This window comes from Artemia franciscana, chromosome 21, assembly GCF_032884065.1.
Source record: "Artemia franciscana chromosome 21, ASM3288406v1, whole genome shotgun sequence".
NCBI classification, from domain to species: Eukaryota; Metazoa; Arthropoda; class Branchiopoda; order Anostraca; family Artemiidae; genus Artemia; species Artemia franciscana.
Window position 1 is genome coordinate 20429661 of NC_088883.1, and position 24515 is coordinate 20454175.

The 24515-nt window shown below is 34.2% G+C and overlaps 1 protein-coding gene across 1 annotated transcript in view; it reads left to right on the top strand.

Annotated features, from left to right (window-relative positions):
* LOC136041065 (uncharacterized) overlaps window positions 1-24515 on the top strand; it is a 134907-nt gene extending 110392 nt beyond the window's left edge. Inside the window, exons 8-10 of the mRNA XM_065725619.1 lie at window positions 8981-9190; window positions 11056-11160; window positions 24279-24515. Of these exons, the coding sequence (XP_065581691.1) occupies window positions 8981-9190; window positions 11056-11160; window positions 24279-24370 (407 nt within the window). The 3' untranslated portion in view covers window positions 24371-24515. The remainder of the gene's footprint in view (window positions 1-8980; window positions 9191-11055; window positions 11161-24278) is intronic.

Here is a 24515-nt window from a genome sequence, read left to right on the forward strand (position 1 = left end):
TTGCATATAGCTCACTATCTAGATAGCTCACTTTTTCATCTAGATAGGTTCTAGATAGCTCACTTTTCATATAGCTCACTATCTAGATGGCTTAGCTCACTTTTCATATAGCTCACTATCTAGATGGCTCACTTTTTCATTTAGATAGATTCTAGATAGCTCGCTTTTCATATAGCTCACTATCTAGATAGCTCACTTTTTCATATAGGGAGGTTCTAGATTGCTCACTTTTCATATAGCTCACTATCTAGATAGCTCACTTTTTCATCTAGATAGGTTCTAGATAGCTCACTTTTCATATAGCTCACTATCTAGATAGCTCACTTTTTCATCTAGATAGGTTCTAGATAGCTCACTTTTCATATAGCTCACTATCTAGATGGCCCACTTTTTCATTTAGATAGATTCTAGATAGCTCACTTTTCATATAGCTCACTATCTAGATAGCTCACTTTTTCATATAGAGAGGTTCTAGATTGCTCACTTTTCATATAGCTCACTATCTAGATAGCTCACTTTTTCATCTAGATAGGTTACTCAAACCGAAATAAGCTTATATTAGTGTCACTGGCATTCATTACATCAACTATTTTGTTTGAGAAACAAAATGATTATAAAAAAAATTCAAGAGTCTTGTAGTATTAAATGAAATACTCAGTTCAAGCTATTTTAACTTTTTATTATTTTATTTTTATTAATTTGGGTTTCATGTTGTTTTATGAATTGTTCTTTTTCTTTTACTTCTTTTGAATGTACAAACTTGGGAACAGCTCAATTTGTAACTTGCGAATTTTAAATTCTAATATTGGAAGTTTTAAAATGTGTTGTACAACTAAGCTCTTCAGGAAGTAACTACGGGCATGGCTTAAATGTCTAGAACTACTTAAAGATTGTGCAGTACCCATCTGTCCAACTGGACTTTTAAGAGGAAGAGTTGCCAGAATTACTTTTAGAAACTGTAGAAGGTCACTCTGAATACCTACTAAATACAAGCTGTATTCCTTCCTAACAATTTATAGGTATAGGTCAAAATCATCAGAGCCAACTTGATGTGCAGCAATCTTTCGAACATAAGAGCTGACTACTGCAGCAAAAATTGCAACAAGAACTTAGTATTCTGTTTGCTGAAATTCGTGCTATAAAATTAACACTTGAAACATTATTAAAACGCAATGTCCCCCTGTAGCAAGGGGAAATATTTTCAGACATAAAATCAGAGGTACAATTCCTAATCCCTTTAAGAATAAAGCTGAAGACATAGATTTATATTAAGCGCATATTCCTATTCACATGGAAACTAGTGATGATCATAGGACAGATCAAGCTGCAATGAGCCATCTGTGCGTTAGTCATCACCCTCTTCCTCCTTGGATAACCCAGAACTGTCCCCTGTAATCTACGGGCCTCTTAAGGGCAAATTGTAAATATATACTCCACAGAATGCGTGTAAATGCATTACCCTGAATAAATTTGCTTTCATTTGTAACATACCTTCTCCCTCTGGCCAGCCTTCTATCAACCCTGACTGCAGATTTGGCAAGATCACTAATGAGACCCTCGAGCAAATGCTGTTCACATCTTCAGTCATCAAAGCTCGTGTTTAGAGTCAAATATTGATCCATCCTTTTCCATGAAGTAGTACCCAGACATCAACAGCATCACTAAAATCTTTACAAATCCAATGGAAGAAATGAAGATCTCCAGATCCATAACATCACATCTCCATCATATTGCAAAAATCTTGAAAAGCATGAATTTTTTCTTCAAACAGTTTGATTAGTTTTGGTCATCAATTATAATATTTAGTGGTAAGAGAAGTGGCTGTGAAGAATACGTCGCAAAGGGTCATGTCACTGATCTGATAAAACCTATAATGACGATTTAATATATATATATATATATATATATATATATATCTATCTATCTATATAAAAATAAGTTGTCTGTCTGTGGATCTGTGGATCAGGTGACGTCATGTTTCTGTGTCGGCTGACGTCATGAAATTAGTTGTCAGGTGACGTCATGTTTCTGTGTCGGCTAACGTCATGAAATTAGTTGTCGTCATTTTTGCTTTGACGGTGACGTCATTCAAGTTATATAAGACATATGTTCACGTAGAAATCTATTAATGTTTAAGTTTACAATGACTGATGAAGATGCTCAAAGAGTCTATGCCAAAAAACTTCCTGCTGATAGTTCCTCGGCACGCTTTCTTTTCTGACTTTCTCTATCAGCAGCAAGTTTTTTGGCATAGACTCTTTGAGCATCTTCATCAGTCATTGTAAACTTAAACATTAATAGATTTCTACGTGAACATATGTCTTATATAACTTGAATGACGTCACCGTCAAAGCAAAAATGACGGCAACTAATTTCATGACTTAATTTCAGAAGTTAATTTCTGTGTTGACTGACGTCATGAAATTAGTTGTCGTCATTTTTGTTATGACGATGCTTAGTATATTGTAAAACACATTAATTTGGTTAATAATATACCATTTAAAACACCAAAATGAACATGCTGGAGTAGTCACTCGGTGAGAGAGGGTGTCAGAACGGAGAATGAAGGTCCCAGGTTCAAATCTTGGTTAGGCTAAAAAAGGTAAAAATCTAAAAACTAAAAAAAAACTGAAAAAACTAAAAAAGGCAAAAACTACAAAAAAAAACTAAAAACTAATAAAAAGAATTAAGAATAAAAATAAAAAAAAATAAAAAAGATAAAAACTAAAAAAAAAGTAAAAACAAAAAACGAAAAAAAACTAAAAAAGCTAAAAAAAAAAAGGTAAAAACCAATAAAAAACTGAAAAGAAAAAAAGGAATAAAACTAAAAAAATTTTCATCTAAAAAACTAAAAAAAAACTAAAAAAGGTAAAAACTAAAAGAACTAAAAAGAAAAAAAAACTAAAAAAGGAAAAAAACTGAAAAATAAAGGAGAAAAAGAAAACTAAAAAAATATAAATAAAAATAAAGAAACTAAAAAGATAAAAACTTCAAAAAAACTAAAAAGAAAAAAGAAAAAAAACTAAAAAACCTAAAAAAAGGTCAAAACCAATAAAAAAAAATTAAAAGGAAAAAAAGGGAATTTATTTAAAATTTATTTCATCATATACCAATTCAAAAACGAATGTATACCGGGATGACGACCGGGACACAGGGAATATAAATGACACAACTACAACGGGGACGCCGGGGGGCACAGGGGGATATAAATGACGACCGGGACACCGGGACACAAGGAATATAAATGACGCCCGGGACACTCAAAGAGAAATCAGAGACTGGGACACCGGGACACAAATGACGACCGGGACACAGGGAATATAAATGACGACCGGGACACAGGGACATAACTACAAAGGGGACGCCGGGGTGCACAGGGGGATATATAAATGACGATGGCGACTCAGGGAATGGTCGATTAGCAATCACCATCAACAAAGCTCAAGGGCAATCATTAGAATCATTAGGTATAGATCTGAATACGGATTGTTTTCCCATTGACCATTATATGTTGCATGTTCAAGAGTCGGTAAACCTGACAATCTATTTATATGCACAGACAATGGGACAGCAAAGAATGTTGTATATTCGCAAGTTTTACGTAGTTAAAAACATATATATATATATATATATATATATATATATATATATATATATATATATATATATATATATATATATATACTAGCTGTTGGGGTGGCGCTTCGCGCCACCCCAACACCTAGTTGGTGGGGGCGCTTCGCGCCCCCCCCCAAGCCCCCCCGCGCGCGTAAGTCGTTACGCGCCATAATAGTTACGCGCCATTGTAGTTGTGTCCCTATGTCCCACCTGTGAATATAGATATATATATATATATATGGTTTTAACTACGTAAAACTTGCGAATATACAACATTCTTTGCTGTCCCATTGTCTTTGCATATAAATAGATTGTCAGGTTATCCCCCTGTTTCCCCCGGTGTCCCCGTTGTAGTTGTGTCCCTGTGTCCCGGTCGTCATTTATATTCCCTGTGTCCCGGGTCCCGGTCATCATTTGTATCCCGGTGTCCCGGTCTGTATATACATTCGTTTTTTAGTTTTGTTTTTCTCCTTTATTTTTTTCCTTTTTTTTTCTTTTTTAGCTTATTTAGATTTTTAGATTTTTTAGTTTTTTTTATTAGTTTTTAGTTTTTATTTCTTTTTAGTTTTTTTGTCCCGGTCGTCATTTATATCCCCCTGTTTCCCCCGGTGTCCCCGTTGTAGTTGTGTCCCTGTGTCCCGGTCGTTATTTATATTCCCTGTGTCCCGGTCGTCATTTGTATCCCGGTGTACCGGTCTGTATATACATTCGTTTTTTAGTTTTGTTTTTCTCCTTTATTTTTTTCCTTTTTTTTTCTTTTTTAGTTTATTTAGATTTTTAGATTTTTTAGTTTTTTTATTAGTTTTTAGTTTTTTTTTCTTTTTAGTTTTTTTGTAGTTTTTACCTTCTTTTTAGTTTTGTTAATTTTTTTTTTTACTTGTGTCCTGGTCGTCATTTATACTCCCTGTGTCCCGGTGCTTTGTTGATTGCTAATCGAACATTCCTTTTGTCCTGGTCGCTTTCTCTTTGAGTGTCGTCATTTATTTTTTTCTTTTTTAGTTCTTTTAGTTTTTACCTTTTTTAGTTTTTTTTTAGTTTTTAGTTTTTTTAGTTTTTTACCTTTTTTTAGTTTTTTTAGTTTTTTAGCTTTTTTATTTTTTTTATTAGTTTTTAGTTTTTTTGTAGTTTTTGCCTTTTTTTTTAGTTTTTTGTCCTGGTCGCTTTCTCTTTGAGTGTCGTCATTTATTAGTTTTTTCCTTTTTTTTTTTAGTTTTTTATTGGTTTTTACCTTTATTTTAGCTTATTTTTCAGTTTTTTCCTTTTTTTTATTTTTTTTTTATTTTTTATTTTTTTTAGTTTTTTACCTTTTTTTAGTTTTTTTAGTTTTTTTAGTTTTTTAGCTTTTTTACTTTTTTTATTAGTTTTTAGTTTTTTTTTGTAGTTTTTGCCTTTTTTTAGTTTTTTCAGTTTTTTTTTAGTTTTTTATTGGTTTTTACCTTTATAGTTTTTTTAGTTTTTTAGCTTTTTTATTTTTTTTATTAGTTTTTAGTTTTTTTTGTAGTTTTTGCCTTTTTTTAGTTTTTTCAGTTTTGACGTCACCTAATCCAGTTTTTTCAGGTGACGTCACCTGACACATCCATCCACACATCCATCCACACATCCACAGACAGACAACTTATTTTTATATATATAGATATATATATATATATATATATATATATATATATATATATATATATATATATATATATATATATATATATATATATATATATATATATATATATATCTATATTCACAGGTGGGACATAGGGACACAACTACAATGGCGCGTAACTAATATGGCGCGTAACGACTTACGCGCGCGGGGGGCTTGAGGGGGCGCAAAGCGCCCCCACCAACTAGGTGTTGGGGTGGCGCATCAGGTGACGTCATGTTTCTGTGTCGACTGACGTCATGAAGTTAGTTGTCGTCATTTTTGCTATGACGGTGACGTCATTAAAGATATTTAAGACATATATGTTCACGTAGAAATCTATTAATGTTTAAGTTTAAAATGACTGATGAACTTACAATGACAAAAGCCGATGAAGATGCTCAAAGAGTCTCTGCCAAAAAACTTGCTGCTGATAGAGAAAGTCAGAAAAGAAAGCGTGCCGAGGAATCAAAAGAACAGCAAGGTAACAGGCTTGAGGCTAAAGAACGCAAAACCGCGCAGTTAGATGAAGATCCAACTGGACAGTGAGAGTCAAAACATATCAAAACTGAAAATGATAGCGATGATGATTGGGTTTGAGATTTTGACTTGGATAAGGTCATCAATGCCTTCCAGATTTTAGTTAAAAAAAAATAAAGGTTCGGCGATATGTATTTCATAGTGAAGCTGAAAAATAAAGAAGAAAAAGAAAACTGAAAAAAGAAAAAATGTAAAAAACTAAAAAATACTAAAAAGAAAAAAACACTCAAAGAGAAATTACAGACCGGGACACAAATGACGACCGGGACAGATATGTATTTCATAGTGAAGCTGAAAAATAAAGAAGAAAAAGAAAACTGAAAAAAGAAAAAATGTAAAAAACTAAAAAATACTAAAAAGAAAAAACACTCAAAGAGAAATTACAGACCGGGACACAAATGACGACCGGGACAGAGGGAATATAAATAACGACCGGGAACAGGTATTTAAGAATATCGTTCAAAGACAAATTTTTAATTCTAAGAAGACCGTTGAAAGAGAAATTTTTAATTGTCAAATGACTGAAGAACCTACAATGGCAACGGTACCACCATCGAAGTAGATAACCAGTGGGTTTACCCCTGGTTACCCCCCCCCCCCCTTGGGGTGGGCGCGAAGCGCCCCCACCAACTAGGTGTTGGGGTGGCGTGAAGCGCCACCCCAACAGCTAGTATATATATATATATATATATATATATATATATATATATATATATATATATATATATATATATATATATATATATATATATATATATATATATATATATATATATATATATATATATATAGATATATATATATATATATATATATATATATATATATAAAATAAGTTGTCTGTGTGTGTATGTGTGTCGAGTGACGTCATGTTTGTGTGTCGACTGACGTCATGTTTGTTGTTTGACGAAATTCCACACCGGGACATCGGGACACAAATGACGACCGGGACATCTATCTATATATATAAAAATAAGTTGTCTGTCTGTGTGTCTGTGTGTCAGGTGACGTCATGTTTCTGTGTCGACTGACGTCATGAAGTTAGTTGTCGTCATTTTTGCTATGACGGTGACGTCATTAATGGTATTTAAGACATGCGTTCACGGAAAAATGTTTAATTGTAAAATGACTGAAGAACCTACAATGGCAACAGCCGAGGAAGCTGCTCAAAGAGTCTATGCCAAAAAACTTGCTGCTGATAGAGAAAGTAAGAAAAGAAAGCGTGCCGAGGAATCACAAGATCAGCAAGAAAACAGGCTTGCAGCTGATAGAGAAAGTAAGAAAAGAAAGCGTGCCGAGGAATCACAAGAACAGCAAGAAAACAGGTTTGCGGCTAAAGAACGCAAAACCGCGCAGTTAGATGAAAATCCACCTGGAAAGCGAGAGTCAAAACATATCAAAACTGAAAATGATAGCGATGACGATTGGGTTTGACAAAGGTTCGGCGATATGTACTTCATAGTGACGCTGAAAAATAAAGAAGAAAAAAAACTGAAAAATGTAAAAAACTAAAAAAAACTAAAAAGAAAAAACACTCAAAGATAAATTATAGACCGGGACACAAATGACGACCGACACAGAGGGAATATAAATGACGACCGGGAACCTCAAAGAAAAATTACAGACTGGGACACCCGGACACAAATCACGACCGGGAATATAAATGACGACCGGGACGCAGGGACACAACTACAACGGGGACGCCGGGGCACAGGCGGGATATATAATTGACGACTGAGACACAGGGATTGTTTGAATAGAAATTACAGACCGGGACACCGGGACACAAATGACGACCGGGACACTGGGACACAGGGAATATAAATGACGACCGGGACACTCAAAGAGAAAATACAAACTGGGACACCAGGACACAAATGACAACCGGGACACAGGGAATATAAATGCTAGTTATATGCACAGACAATGGGACAGCGAAGAATGTTGTATATTCGCATGTTTTACGTAGTTAAAAATATATATTTATATCTATCTCTATTCACAGGTGGGACACAGGGACACAGCTACAATGGCGCGTAACTAATATGGCGCGTAACGACTTACGCGCGCGGGGGGGCTTGGGGTTGCGCGAAGAGCCCCACCAACTAGGTGTTGGGGTGGCGCGAAGCGCCACCCCAACAGCTAGTATATATATATAAAAATAAGTTGTCTGCGTGTGTGTGTGTGTGTCGAGTGACGTCATGTTTGTGTGTCGACTGACGTCATGTTTGTCGACTGACGAAATTACAGACCGGGACATCGGGACACAAATGACGACCGGGACACCGGGACATAGGGAATATAAATGACGACCGGGACACTCAAAGAGAAAGCGACCGGGACACAAGGAATGTTCGATTAGCAATCACCATCAACAAAGCACCGGGACACAAATGACGACCGGGACACAGGGAATAAAAACAACGACCAGGACACTCAAAGAGAAATTACAGACCGGGACACCGGAACACAAATGACGACCGGCACAAAAATGACGACCGGGACACCGGGACACAGGGAATATAAATGACGACCGCGACACTCAAAGAGAAATTACAGACTGGGACACCGGGACACAAATGACGACCAGGACACAGGGAAACAACAACAACGGGGACGCCGGGGGGCACAGGGGGATATATAAATGACGACGGGGACACAGGGAATGTTCGATTAGCAATCACCATCAACAAAGCTCAAGGGCAATCATTAGAATAATGAGGTATAGATCTGAATACAGATTGTTTTTCCCATGGACAATTATATGTTGCATGTTCAAGAGTCAGTAAACCTGACAATTTATTTATATGCACAGACAATGGGACAGCCAAGAATGTTGTATATTCGCAAGTTTTACGTAGTTATATATATATATATATATATATATATATATATATATATATATATATATATATATATATATATTCACAGGTGGGACACAGGGACACAACTACAATGGCGCGTAACGACTTTCGCGAGCGGGGGGGCTTGGGGGGGCGCGAGGCGCCCCCACCAACTAGGTGTTGGGGTGGCGCGAAGCGCCACCCCAACAGCTAGTATATACATATATATATATATATATATATATATATATATATATATATATATATATATATATATATATATATAGTTTTTAGAATTATTTCATATTTTTTTATTTGTATCTTCAAGATTCCATATTTTTAGTTTCACAGCCAATGGAGTCAAGACATGTCCCAGAATACTTGGACGATAATCAGAATAAGGTAGCATTTCAGCCGGAGATGGCAGTACCACCAATGGGAATGGCACCTGAGATTACAAATGTACCAGTCAGTGATGAAAGTGACGATTTAAGCCTCAGAGAAATGTTATATCAAATGGGAAAAATATTTTTCAGACAAAGTATTAAAACAGGTATTTTTTAAAGTTTTCGTATCTGCTCATTTCTTTATGTTAATGTGGATTCCCCTCATTTTGAACCCCTTTTCAGTACTAATTCCGGTAATTCATTTTGTTGAAACAAAGCCCGGTAATACAAGGGCACAGTGTTCATCTCTACGAATACAATTTGAATTTGCTTGAAACTTGTCCGATGGCTCTGAAACAAACATGCAAGCGCTGTTTTTGCTTCAATGGGTTTTCATTTGTTAGTAATTCTCAGCCTGACAACATCAATTTGGCGATGAAGGATATTAAGCTACTTTAGGTTGAGGGTAAACCATTTTTATTTTAAGGGGGATTTTAGACCTCGTGTAACTGGTAGCAGAGTTATAAGATGCAATCTAGAAACTGTGGTATGGTCACGATTTCCTAAAAAAAACATATTTACTTTGATACATTCAAAACGTTAACATAATTTTTCGTCTAGCCAGACAAAACATATTTAATGATTTTAAATAGTTTATTATGTATTCAATATTTTAAGTATGTCAAAATCTGGCCATATGTTAACAAATTCGCTAAGCAAGAATCCAGTAAGCCAGTATTAGCTAATTATCGATCCGCATAACTAGTTAATGACCAATTCATACTAAGCCATAATTTTCAGGTTTCAGCGTAAGATCTTTCAAATCCAACCCCAAGCCTCCTTTGAATCTGAGTAGCGTAATCGCACTAAGCCTGCGATATGGTCTTAATCTTACATTGTAGTTTGACACAACCCCTCTTATTGTGGAAATATTTTGAGTGTGCCAAAACTTAAAACGACTTACATTACCTTGTATATAAGAGCGACATACTTTTCAGAGCCTTTATGTTAAACAGTAAAAATAATACTGTTGTGGGCACGAATTTTTAGCTTGAAAAGCACTTCACAATGAGTGATATGTCTTCGGCACATATACTAAGACCTCACCCTTCTGTTTCTTCTTATGTGTTGTACAATTCTTGTTCTCAAATTACTCTCCTTGGTAGAGATAAAACCAACGTTTCCTCAAATTTTAACAGAAGTCAATTGTAGGTACACCAGTCAGCAAAAGTTACATGTCTATCGTCATCAGATGACATTTAATCGTCATCAGATGACATTTTAACAGTCGATCGTTAGTAGAAGACGCAAAACTTATGCCAACTCTAATACGATTAAACTTAGAAATGCGATTAGATGAAAAAGTAAAAATTGCGATTTGAAAAGTTTCAATGTATCACTCATGATACTGTGTAATAATGTTGAAAACTTAGAACAATAATCCCGACTGCAAAAGGCTCTCAACTTAACGGAGCTGCTCCCTCAAGTGATACAGCGCGACTTCTCTTTTTATAAATCATATTTTCTGTTTTTGAACTCCATTGCAGAAGAGATTTAGTGAAACATTTCAGATGCTACTTTTCGGGAGCAATTTCAAATTTGTTTGAAAACTTGCTTCACTTTAGAAACCACACATATTTTTTCAGTAACAAAACTAATCCTTTTTCAAATAAACATTTTATAGATCCTAGAGTGGATTGGCAGATTTCCAACTAGAACAGAGCTATTCATTTGAAACAAAGGTTCGGCTACATTTTGTAGTCGAAAGGGAAATTGGTCTCCTTTGATCTTCGAGTCACAAAGACTGAAGACCTTCGTATCATTCAAATTCAAACAAGGTGGAACAAGCCTGTATCAAGTGTTAGAAAGGTTTGGGGGTTAAGAGGGGTCATGGGTTCACTTTAAGCCTATAATCCTAAAGTTTTTATGATCTTAGAAAGAAAAATATTCACCCTATTCTTCCATCTTTCTGTTTTTAAAAAAATAACATCGTTATATTTCATTTTTCAACATTATTTTCATCATATTTTAGAGGGTGCACGAGACACTGAAAAAGCTCTTCACAGTCTAGCCCAATACCTAGATGATGAGACAAACACGGGTCGAATTTCTGAGCAAGTGAAAGCCCAAATACTTGGTAAGGTTGAATCTTTCTGCTTATTATTGCTTATTTTTTTACTTTCTAAAGTTTCCTTTCAAATGCAGTATTGATGCGTGATTTGAACAACTAACTAAGAAGCGACACTAAAACCTCAAAAATTCTTTTGAATATGATATAGTGGAGTTCTATACGAAGAGTTTGATTATAATTACAGTGATTGTGTCAAAAAACGTCACCTTTTCGCATGATTTTTATTAGGATAGAACTTTGATTTGACACTCCAGAGTTTTCTGAAAGCTTAGAAATGCTTCTAGTATTGCATTTGAACCTATAGACTTAGATTTCACATGAACTGTTGATATTAATTTCAGTAGCAAAATGAAAATAGTGCCAATAGCTATTGCCAATTATATGTATTATTACAAAATAGTCATTGCCAATAGTAATCATAATAATTATTATTATGTTAGCTGCTATTTATGCCGAATGCATTTATTAAGGTTCACATTTTGAATCTACATTCAACTTTTGCAGTATCTTTAGTAGAATGGCAATTCTCCAATCGTATGCGAAAGTTCTGCGAAGAGTTTGATTGTGATATACTGATATATTTTCAATCTTTGTTTTACTTTTTAGTTCTTTTAATTTTTCTTTAATAAAAAAAAATCAGAGAATGAATAGCAATGTGGTTATAAGCATGTTGTGAATATGATTATACATCAAAATTATTATAAAACTGAAATGCACCACTGCGTGGGTGTACTATCTCAGATTAGCATATATCTACAAGGATTATCAATACTTTAGGTCCAATACCTATCTCAGCATTTTCCCTGGAGATACTTGGCCGTCTTTAAACGAAATTTGTAGCTTTGTCGGGTAAAATGGTGGAAAATCTCAGTTCATCGATCTGCATTTAGAAAAAGTTCATTAGCATCTGAATTTAGATTTGAATTATGGCGATTTGCGATTGTAGCTGAATTTTGGCGATTGTTGGGTCGATACAATTGCCTTTTATAAGAGGTACACCTCCAAGGAAGCGTTATGAGTGCAATGGGGACCAAGAAATGCTTAGTACATATCCTTTTTTTAACTTTTCCATTTTTTCAGAGTGGGGTCTTTATAACAATAGTAATCATGGGGTGTCCCCCCCGTCTCCTCTGCAAGATTGAGCATATGGATGTAATTTCCCACTTTTACTTTAGTTTAGAATATCTTGAGGAGAAATTGGGACAAAAGTCAAACTTTAACGTAAGGATTGAGATGCTGAGGACCAGGCGCACCCTCCCCTCATGCACGGAATAATTTCTGTTCGTTTTATGTTTTAATCTTACTCCTTACTTTTAAGTTGAAAAACACTGATTTTTTTAAATTTTGTTTCTTATTGCTTTCCAAACAACGAAAAACGGACCTCCCCCTCCATGGAAAAATCCCCCCCCCCCGCTCTGTCTCATGGAAATTTCTCGATGGAAAGTTCCTCCCGCATAAAATCATATCTGTTCAACCTGGACAATTCCATCCTCGCTGAAGATTCCCCCCAGAAAATTTCTAGCTGACAATTTCGCCAAGAAAATTTCTCCTTAGCCGACTTCCATTTGAAAGTCGGTAACAATAGCCATTGTTATCAAAATTTGATTTTTGGAAGTTTTGGTTAATGTTGGGGCGAGTCGCTCCTTACAGTTCGTTATCACGAATTATTTGAAACTAATAGAGTATGCTAGTACAGCTAGTATTATACATCAGAAGGGTTTATCCTTCTAAAGATCTAGTCAAAGTGTACCTCCGAATATCTTTGATATAAAAAAAAAAGAATAAAATAAAAATCAGTAGCTTTAGTCTAATTCTTAGAAAAGTAGATCAATATTCTGATTGGGAACCTTGTAAGGTTTTATCTTCTTTTATGGATTCAAACTATCAGAATGAATTAACAGGTGATTTTCCTATCATTGAATAGCTTAGTCTCAAAATGTCATGGAAATTGGAGTCTACGGAATTTTGGCTTTCCTACTATATTATTACTTCAGTAATATTAGAAGTTAGTAATATTAGTTAGTACTTCAGTAATATTAGTAATATTAGTTTAGCCTAAATATTCATTTTCATAACTTGGAATATCAAAGAATAACGAATATCAAAGAATCGATTAAGATTACAGTTTCCTTATCATTGTAGTATTAGTCTGTTTTTCAGTTCACGCTTGTTGACAAAAGCATAATCAGTCTGAAAATTTCGGCTATTCTACTATATTATAACTTCAATAATATTAGAAGTACTTATTTTAGCGAAGTGATCGTTTATGATAGAATGAGTTACACCAAAATAAACATTTCTGTTTTTCAGTTCACGCTTGTTGACAAAAGCATAATCAGTTTACGGAATATCGGCTATTTTACTATATTATTACTCCAGTAATATTAGAAGTACTTATTTTAGCCTAAATATTCATTTTGATAACTTGGAATATCAAAGAATAACGAATCGAATAACGAATATCAAAGAATCGATTAAGATTAGAGTTTCCTTATAGTTTTTGTATTAGTCTGTTTTTCAGTTCACGCTTGTAGACAAAAGTATAATCAGTCTACGGAATACCGGATATCCTACTATATTATTACTCCAGTAATATTAGAAGTACTTATTTTAGCCTACATATTCATTTTGACACCTTGGAATATCAAAGAATAACGACGGTAGAATTGTTTTAAGAATTAGAAGAGTTTTATAATACGTAGGCTATGCAATACTGTTTTTAGTTTATACTATTTTACTATTATTTAATACTTTAATAAGTATTATTTAATACTTTTATGATTATTAATACTATACTTTATATTATTATACTTTTAATACTTTTATTATGATTAATATTATTTAATACTTTAATAATATTATTATTATAATACTATTTTACTTTTATTTATATAAAGCTACTACTACTAATTACTCACTGCAGCATTAATCCGCCTGAGGCCAGCACCGCTACGCACGCTCCTCCTCCATCCCAATCTGTTCATAGCCTCTGTCTTTACAGATTCCTAAGAAGTTCCCATTTGCGTTAATCCTTTCTTTATGACATCCTCCAATCCCATTTGGCTTGCTGTCCGTCAGGCCCTAGATGGTTAGCTGACAAAAACGATCTTTAACAATCTGTCACCTTTCATCCACAGAACATGTCGTAGCCATGTTAATATTTCTCTCACTATAGCCCTGAAAAGTGGGATTGAACCGCATTTTTTGAACTGCCAATAGCGGTTATAGGCCTAGGCAAGGGGATGGCTTCCCCCTTCCCCTCAGTTTTTTTGATATCTGACATTAAATATTGCTTTAAAAATGCGGTTGAAATTCTTATTAGTAAGAAAATGAATCAAGTATTTTGTAATCTACATAAGAATTTGCTTTTACTCACGCATATAAAAATTATAATAACATATAATAACTTTTAATATAAATTATAATAACTTTTAATTATAATTTTATTATACTTAAATTTTATTATAATTAAATTATAATAACTTTTGTTCGTCAACAATATCAAAATCAACTAATTAGAACACAAAAAGGTGATAAAATATTGTGGATCCTGGAACTTCCATGAGTTATAATTGTCTGTAACTCGCACTCATTAATAAATTTTATACTACGCTTTTAGACAATGATGAAATCCCTTTTTCAGAAGGCAAAATTTCATACTTTCTAAACAGTATTATTTATTATAGCTGTGTATATCATATTTTGCAATGACAAGCTAACGCTTACTGTTGCTGTTTTTATCAACAGTTATCAATAAAATTATTGATAATTATATTATAATGCAAATAAAAGAAAAACAAGAGCTAAGAGCTCATATGGCACTTGTGAGAAGGTCAGAACCTAAAGTTAAACTTTATAGCACAAGATCCTTCTAAATATCAAATTTCATTAAGATCTGGTCACCCTTTCGTAAGTTACAAATACCTCAATTTTCAAAATTACCTCCCCCCTCCCAATTCCACCAAAGAGAGCAGATCCGGTCCAGTTATGTCAGTCACGTATCTTAGACAGGTTTCTATTCTTCCCATCCAGTTTCATCCTGATCTCACCGCTTTAAGTATTTTCTAAGATTTCCGGTCCCCCCAACTGCCCCCCCCTTCAATTACGTTTGATCCGGTTGAGATTTAAAATAAGATATCAGAGTTACGAGGTCCTTCTAAATATGAAGTTTCATGAAGATCCGATCACTCCTTCGTAAGTTAAAAATACGTTATTTTTCTTATTTTTCAGAATTACCCCCCCCCCCCCCCCGCAATTGAGCGGATCCGTTCCAATTATGTAAATTACGTATGCAAGACTTTTGCTTATTTTTCCAACCAAGTTTCATCCCAATCCTTCCAATCTAAGGGTTTCCCATCATTTTAGGTCTCCCCACCCCAAACTTCTCCCAATGTCACCAGATCCGGTCAGGATTTAAAATAAGAGCTTTGAGCCACGATATCCTTCAAAAAATCAAATTTCATGGAGATCCAATCACCCATTCGTAAGTTAAAAATACCTCATTTTTTCTAATTTTTCAGAATTAACCCCCCCCCCCAACTATCCAAAAGAGAGCGGATCCGTTCCGTTTATGTCAATCATCTATCTAGGACTTGTGTTTATTTTTCCCACCATGTTTCATCCCGATCCCTCCACTCTAAGTGTTTTCCAAGTTTTAGGTTTCCCCCTCCCAACTCCCCGCCCCCATCACCAGATCCGGTCGGGATTTAAAATAAGAGCTCTAAGACACGATATCCTTCTAAACATCAAATTTCATTGAGATCCGATCACCCGTTCGTAAGTTGAAAATACCTCATTTTTCTAATTTTTAAGACTTACTCCCCCCCTCCCAACTACCCCAAAGAGAGCAAGTAAGTTCCGATTATGTCAATCATGTATCTGGGACTTGCACTTATTTTTCCCATCAAGTTTCATCCCGATCCCTCTACTCTAAGTGTTTTCCAAGATTTTAGGTTTCCCCCCTCCAACTCCCCCCAATGTCATCAGACCCAGTCGGGATTTAAAATAAGAGCTCTGAGACACAATACCATTCCAAACATCAAATTTCATTAAGATCCAATCACCCGCTCATAAGTTAAAAATACTTCATTTTTTCTATTTTTTCGAATTAACCGGCCCCTTCTCCCCCCCCCAGATGGTCAAATCGGGAAAACGACTATTTCTAATTTAATCTGGTCCGGTCCCTGATACGCTTGCCAAATTTCATCGTCCTAGCTTACCTGGAAGTGCCTAAAGTAGCAAAACCGGGACCGACAGACAGACCGACAGACAGACCGACAGACCGACCGACAGAATTGGCGACTGCTATATGTCACTTGGTTAATACCAAGTGCCATAAAAACGTCAAGCCAACGTCTATTGAAGATTCATCAAATTGTCCAGCCATTATAATAGAACAATGCACCATTGGTGGTAAATTACATCATTTTGAGTGGTACATATATTGTTAATTGTATCTTACATTATTCCTAGTTGTACATGTACCATTGGTGGTATATTACATTATTTTTAGTGGTGCGTATACTATTAATTGTATATTACATTATTTTTAGTGGTACATGTACCATTGGTGGTATATTACATTATTCTTAGTGGTACATGTACCATTGGTAGTATATTACATTATTTTTAGTGGTACATATACTATTAATTGTATATTACATTATTCCTAGTGGTACATATACCGTGGGTCGTATATTACATTATTTTTAGTGGTACAAACACTATTAATTGTATATTACATGATTCTTAGTGGTACATGTACCATTGGTGGTATATCACGTTATTTTTTGTGGTACATATGCTATTAATTGTATATTAAATTATTGCTAGTGGTACATGTACCATTGATGGTATATTACATTATTTTTAGTAGTAGATATATAATTGGTGGTATATTAACGGGGAACCCTTTCATATACGGAATAATCTCTCTTCGTTATAAGTTTTATAGTTGTTCCTTACTCTCAGTTGAAACGACTTTTTTTTGGCTTTTGTTTTTTTTAATTCATAGCAAAAAAAATTAGTAATAATCTCACAAATAATTTCAATAGTACTCGATGCTCTAGATGCCTTAGTTTGACTATGATGTTTGGTATTTTGGAGTACGTTTTATTTAAAAAAATTTAAGATTAAGTGACATAAGTGGGCTATTAGAATATCCACATTAAATAATTCAAGGCCGTTAATATTTGAGCTAACCCAAAGCTGAAAGATATTAATATATTTTTGTACAAGAGTAGGACAGATTTAGATGATTTAATATATATTTAAATTGTAAAAACATTAATAACATTTGAAAAGAAGTTTGATCTCCAAGAGTTGATTTTGGATATCGATCATGGTAGTGGTTTGACTGATTCTCTTTTTCAGATTTTAATATTTTAATACATGAAAAAACAATTCATTATAATTTAAATCTATAATAAAGCAGAAATTTTAACTTTTTTGCCATTAAGTTCACGATAGTGGAAATTAATATACATTCAAAAATGAACAAATATTTGGCCTTTTATCTCCAGCTAGTTAGATTTTCTAGTATTTTTTTTTTTTTTTTTTTTTTTTTTTTTTTTTGTGAAAGGGTCAACAAGTTAGTTAATGGACTAGCCTTCAGTGGTTTCCGAATACTTGTATTTGAAAAATATTGTCTATATTTTGATAATATAGTATCATATTATGGAACAGCATATACAGTTCCTTTATTATATTCGACTAAATTGGTAATCTGGCTCTCTTCTTTTTTTTTACTTATATAAATTTTAACCTCGATCATGATTGTGTAACCTAAAAAAATCATGTATTTATGTATTTGAATAAGTTTTGTTCAAATATGCTGGAATCATATGGTGATGTCACAGCAGATTTTTTTTTATAGGATTTTGTTTGCTCGTAGTATTTTTATTAATTTTTTACTATACGAGTACATCACTGATAGGTAGCGAAAATTTCATAACTGCACGAATTTTTTGTTTTGTATTTTTCTTTTACTACACGAGAACATTACTGGTAGGTAGCTACAACTTCATTTCTACATATTTTTTTTAAACGAGTACATCACTGGTAGGTAGCTACAACTTCATTTCTAAGTTTTTTTTTTATACGATTAGATCATTGGTAGGTAGCTACAACTTCATTTCTACATTTATTTTTTTTTACGAGTAGATCACTGGTAGGTAGCTACAACTTCATTTCTACATTTTTTTTACGAGTACATCACTGGTAGCTACAACTTCATTTCTACCTTTTTTTTTATACGAGTACATCACTGGTAGGTAGCTACCACTTCAAACTACATTCATTTTTTTTTATACGAGTACATCACTGGTAGGTAGCTATAACTTCATTTCTATATTTTTTTTTTACGAGTACATCACTGGTAGCCACAACTTCATTTCTACCTTTTATTATACGAGTACATCATTGGTAGGTAGCTATAGCTTCATTTCTACATTTTGTTTTTTTTTCATACGAGTACATCACTGGTAGCTACAACTTCATTTCTACCTTTTTTTTATACGAGTACATCACTGGTAGGTAGCTATAACTTCATTTCTACATTTTGTTTTTTTTTATACGAGTACATCACTGGTGAGCAGCGACAGCATCGTAACCGCTTTATTTATTTGTTTTGGGAAATAGCATTAATAATTTTATGTATAGCCGAATTCCTGATATGTGTGTCGGTCTAAGAATCACTGTTATGGACGCCATGGGTCGATAATTATTGGCCTTTGAAAACCACTTAGGTTGAATATTTACGGTAACAGTTTGGAAGTTTTTCTACCTTCCTGCACGGTTGGAATAAATTTATTTAAGACTTACCCTGTCCATTCACTATAGGCCCCGTTGCCTCCCCGTTTTACTGAAGTTGGAGGAACAAATCTTGCTTCTAATTTATTCTTTGTTTTTGAGCCAAAATCCTACCTATTTTTTTTGGGGGGGGGGCTGGTACCGTGAAAAGAAGCTAAGTAACTGTGTTTTATGGATTTTATAAAGTTTATGGATTCAATACTTCCGAAATAGATCTTGCAAAAAAAAAGCAAAACGAATTTAAAGTTTGTTGCCGTCCAGGAATTACTTGTAATTCCTGGACAACAAAACAAACTACAGTCTCGGATATCCAATTAAAGGTTCCCAAAGATTGAATATCCAGAAAAACCTTACCTTTGTTCAGAGAAACTTTGTTTTCGTGATTGCAGTTCAAAGAAAGAGCTTATGGGATTAATTACATCTTTTTTCAGCAGTAGGCATAAATATATCTCTTCTCCCATTTCTTACACTTAATGGGTTATCTTTTCGTTCAGAAATAGGCTAGGTCACTGGGTCGAATCCGACTTAAAAGAAGTTCTTCCCACCATGTCTCGTTTTTTGACACTGAACAGAAGACTGTAATTATCTTTTTTAGTAATATCTATTATAGTTACACTGAATTGAAAACTGGTTGCCATGCTTTAAAACCATCTATTAACAATATATTTAACCATTTATATATGTTATTATATATATATATATATATATATATATATATATATATATATATATATATATATATATATATATATATATATATATATATATATATACTAACCATTTAAAACCATATATATTATCTACACGCAGGGCCGAATAAAGAATGATTGAAGCGATTGGACCCAATGGGATCCCGCATTCGAAAGAGCACCAGTTTACCACCAAAACTGACAAAAAAAAATTAAAAAAATTATTTTTGAAAATAAGGGATAAATTATGAATTGTTAAAATAGTTAAAAATATATTTTGGCTTCCTTAAAAGCTTTTTCTTCAAAGTTATCGAATTTTATCGGGATAGTCCTATATTAGAGAGATTTTGCACTACTTAAGTGAACTACTTCACGTATGTAAACTACTATGCAGGTATATTTTATTTAAATATTTAGTATATAGAGAGGGCTCCGCAAAAAAAAAATCCAGTCGGGCATCGCACCTATTCGATCTGGGCTTGTCTACATATCAGGTTTTATCTTTCAAAGTTTGATCCATATAGATAGAAATGGAGGCACATAAGCATGATTAGTTTCCCGGGTCGGGATTAGCAATAAATTTTGGGGTATAGATAAGGGGCAAGACTTAGAAATCAGCTAGAAAGTTCTCCCTCCATTTGTTGACTTTTGTGTTATCAACTACCCGATTACAACCCGGAAAGAAGACCTGAATACACATTACAAATGATTCAGTTTTTCTACAGCCTAGCGAAATTAATTTTATATAACATAGCCCCCTTTGGATTACCACATCCTGAAGTAGTCTGTGCTGAATAATTTTATAGATGAGTATACCGTTCATTTACTAAACGAAATCTGAGTCGTTCCAGCCGAGCGGTTAACGCTCTAGACTTGGAATCCTCAGGTCAGGGGCGTTTGAGCCTTGGTTTCACTGGTTATTCGGTTTGAAACGGTAGTCATTAGTGTGACTTTATAAGCTCAGCCAGAGTCGAACCAGCTTTCAATGGGGACCTTGAGAAATCTGGGGGGAAAACATGGGAAGCGTCGAATAATATGCCCCCAATCACGCCTTCCACTCAAGTCTGAAGGCATTGAAACAGGAGATCGGTAGCTGTGCGACGCAGACCATTGGTCAGCATGCGAAAAAGTATTTTTTTTTAGTGGAAAGTCTACCCTCCAAAATGAGCAACAACAACAACATAATTTTTTTTTCATATCAGACAACTCCGTTTGCTTAAATTAATTCTCGGTTTAATTACCACGAGAGCACTCAGGTTTTGCCAAAATAACAACATGCACATATTTTTGGAAAGTGGGGCCTAAAAACGTCCTTTCGATAGGTTCTTCATTTAAAAGAGAATCATGTGACACCCCTGGAATTTTGCCACCGATGGTTCTGATTCGTGAGGGAGGGGGGAGGCCAAATAAATAAAAAAAGTTTACAAGTCCAAAAAATGAAAAAAATGTGAAATAAACTCGATATAGACATAATTAAACGCAACATTTTAATGGCAGAACTTATATTGACAAACGACATTAAGCATTACATCAAATTTAGTGCTATAATAAGTTAAAGCGGCCATAATAAGTTAAAAGTTAAAGGGGTACAACTCATAATAAGTTAAAGGGGCCATAATAAGTTAATAAGTTAAAGGGGTACAACTCATAATAAGTTAAAGGGGCCATAATAAGTTAAAGGGGTACAACTCATAATAAGTTAAAGGGCCATAATAAGTTAATAAGTTAAAGGGGTACAACTCATAATAAGTTAAAGGGGCCATAATAAGTTAATAAGTTAAAGGGGTACAACTCATAATAAGTTAAAGGGGCCAACAGTGCAGTCCTTGCTAGTGCAATGACAACAAAAATTGTTATCAGGTTTTTTGAAAAGGAAATAATAGTAAAAAACTATTTATTTTTAATAATAATTGATAATTGAATTCTGGAGGCTAAAGTGTAAAAACATAATATTTTCTTTATTTTTCACTTAAACAATTTAAAAGTGTCGTAAAGCACAATGGAAATCTTGGAGCCCCCCCCCCCCCTTAGCAATTGTTCTGTCTTTTATCGCTTAAGAGGGATAACCTCTTAACATCTAATAATCTCTCCTCATTAAGATTATTAACATCTATGCAAAATTTCAAGTATAAAATCTTGTAACATCTGTATTGGAGCGATAGATACCTCATTTCTTATAGTTTCGTTTCTAAAAAAGCAGTTTGGCCTTCGCAGTGACAGATCTGTTAGACATCTATGAACAACGAAAATCTTCTATCATCATTTTTTGTGTGTATGTGAAAATATATTAATACATTTCTGTGTAGTTTCCTGATAATCGTGTTTGTCTAATAATTACTGTAAAGCCTGCCATGGGCCCAAAATTATTGCCGTGTGAATACCGCATTAATGTTTAATTTCAGAATCATTATCCTCTGAACGACTCTCCCGAACCACTATCCTAAACGATTTGAAAAATGTAGACACACGGTTTCTGGGAGGAGGCCGTACGGTATGATTAATAGAACTGAAACTTCTTGGGTGGGTCCAAAAATTTGAATTAATTAGGATGGAAGAGGAGCGTGCATTGCTGTGTTGGCCTCAGGCGGCTTGGTGCTGCAGTAAGTTGTTAGCAGTAGTAATAGTAGCATTCGTTATATATTCTTCTTGATGTTCCGCTGAAGCTTGATGAACAGATCTTGCTTACAATTTACTTCGTGTCTTGGGCTGAAAATCGTCCCTTTTTATGATAATAAGAAGATAATAAGAGTAGAAAAAAGAATTTCTATTTATGGAAGTGGATATTTTTAAAAATGAAATAAGAAATAAAAAGAATAAAATTCAAGGTCTGTAGGCGTCGAAGAGTTTTGGATGTCCAATGAAAGATTCGCTTAGATTGAATATCCAGAAAAACTTTATCTTTGCCCGGAGAAACTATTCATTTCGGGATTGTCTTTCAAAGAAAGAGTTTATGGGATTAATTATATCTTTTTACCAGCTGTAGACGTAAATGTCTCTCTTTTTCTATTTCTCGTACTTAATGGATTCTTTTCTCCCACAAGTCTGTTAATTATTTTAACCTCTTTAGCATTGTTTACTTATTTAGTGCTATGTGAGGTATTTAGGTTACGTTAGCTAGTTAAGACTACGACAATGAACAAAGGACGTATTATCATTGTTGCAATAATACTTGTTCATATGAACGGTGAGCTATGGTTTCTCTCTGAGGTTCAGTATTCACAAACAATGTTTTGAACAACGAATCGTATCTTTAATACTGGTAAAACATACATTCCCTGCAGTCTTGCCACCCTTAAAATTCCAGGGTATTTCACACCCTTTTTCTAAGAAGATAAAATAGCATGTTCCATTATTAAGCCTAAATTCAGTCCTTCGAGTCATATATATTGATAAGATTGGAAATGGCTGGTATCTTCTACTCCAAGCAAAAGGGACGTAACAAGTGTGTGTTGAGTATGTGGGGCCTCATTGTGGCCAAAAACGAAAATCTAAGCTTACTCAACAGGTCCTGTATAACTGAACCCTCGTGCAACTGAAGTCCCGCTTAACCAAATTCCCTTGGAATTCAACCCCATTTAATTAATCAGTCGTTCAATCGACCCTCTGTGCTACCAATAATTAACTCTGCTTTTTATGCCTATTTCTTGCATAAAAATTGACATAAATCATTTCTAACACCACGCAGCCTGTTTATGACAAAATGAAGAAGGCTCACATCCTTTCACTGTTGCTTCGAAGAGCCAATTTTAATTTTTGTGTTCTGTTTTTCGCAGTTCATTTTGTCCTTAAGACAAAATGAACCATCTATCTTCCGTCTATCAAATCTTCCATCCAAATATTTTTTACCCTTTATTTACTTTTGTACAATGAGGACGGTCATACGGAGGTCCCGATTGAAATATCTCCGCCCTTGGCCTACTTTTTGACTGGCTGGAAATGCCCTTGTTCGCCTTCTTCACAATGTTCTTCATAAAACAAGGTCAAGGAATTTACCTCCATATCTTTTTTAAGGCTTTATAGAATTTTAAAATGTTGAAGGTTTCTGACACAGGGTTTCCTCCAGGTCACAGAGCTTATTTGTATAAAATGTTGTGTCGCAAAAAGTTTTTGTTCTTTTTACAGGCTTAAAATTTTATAAAAAGTAAACAATCATATTTTGTGTTCTTTTACTGGTTCAAAATGTGACACAAAAGCAACAGGTAAAAAGGCAGAGTTAGATGTCCTTCCTTTCTGACAAACACTTAAGGAATCATGTGATTGACTTGCCAAAATACACCACGAAAATAAACCAATGAAATGAAAGCTCACTTTTTTTACACGGTAGTATAGGACCGTACTGTCTCTTTTCCTATTATTTTGTCTTATCTTTGTCAGTTCCTTGTTTATCAATCAGTCACCTTATTTGGTACGGGTAAAATTGTTGCAGTCAAATTTATGGTACATTTTCAGCGAACTGGTGGCCAGATCCACTACCACACAATACAATCAATATGTCTTTTGCAAAGTACATTCAGGTTCTTGCTACCCATAAAAAAGTATTAAATTATTTTTAATAGTTTATTTTTATAAAATTTTTTTTTTACTGGCTACCCATATATATGATTTAACTTTGTAACCCTTTTCCAGAAGTCTTGTTCGCCTCTCTTGTCGATGCTGTGAATGAAAACGGAGAACTGAGCCATTCAAATTTGAAAGGAGGAGGAGGGAGGCAAGAATAAGGTGTGAAGACAATATCCCTTTGGATAAAGAGAGAAGATGGAATGGACGAACAAATATTTTCTTCTTATATTAATCTATTATAGGAACTTATATGGTGATTTGAATGTACAGCAGATAAAATCAGAAATTTTAGCATTTGAATAA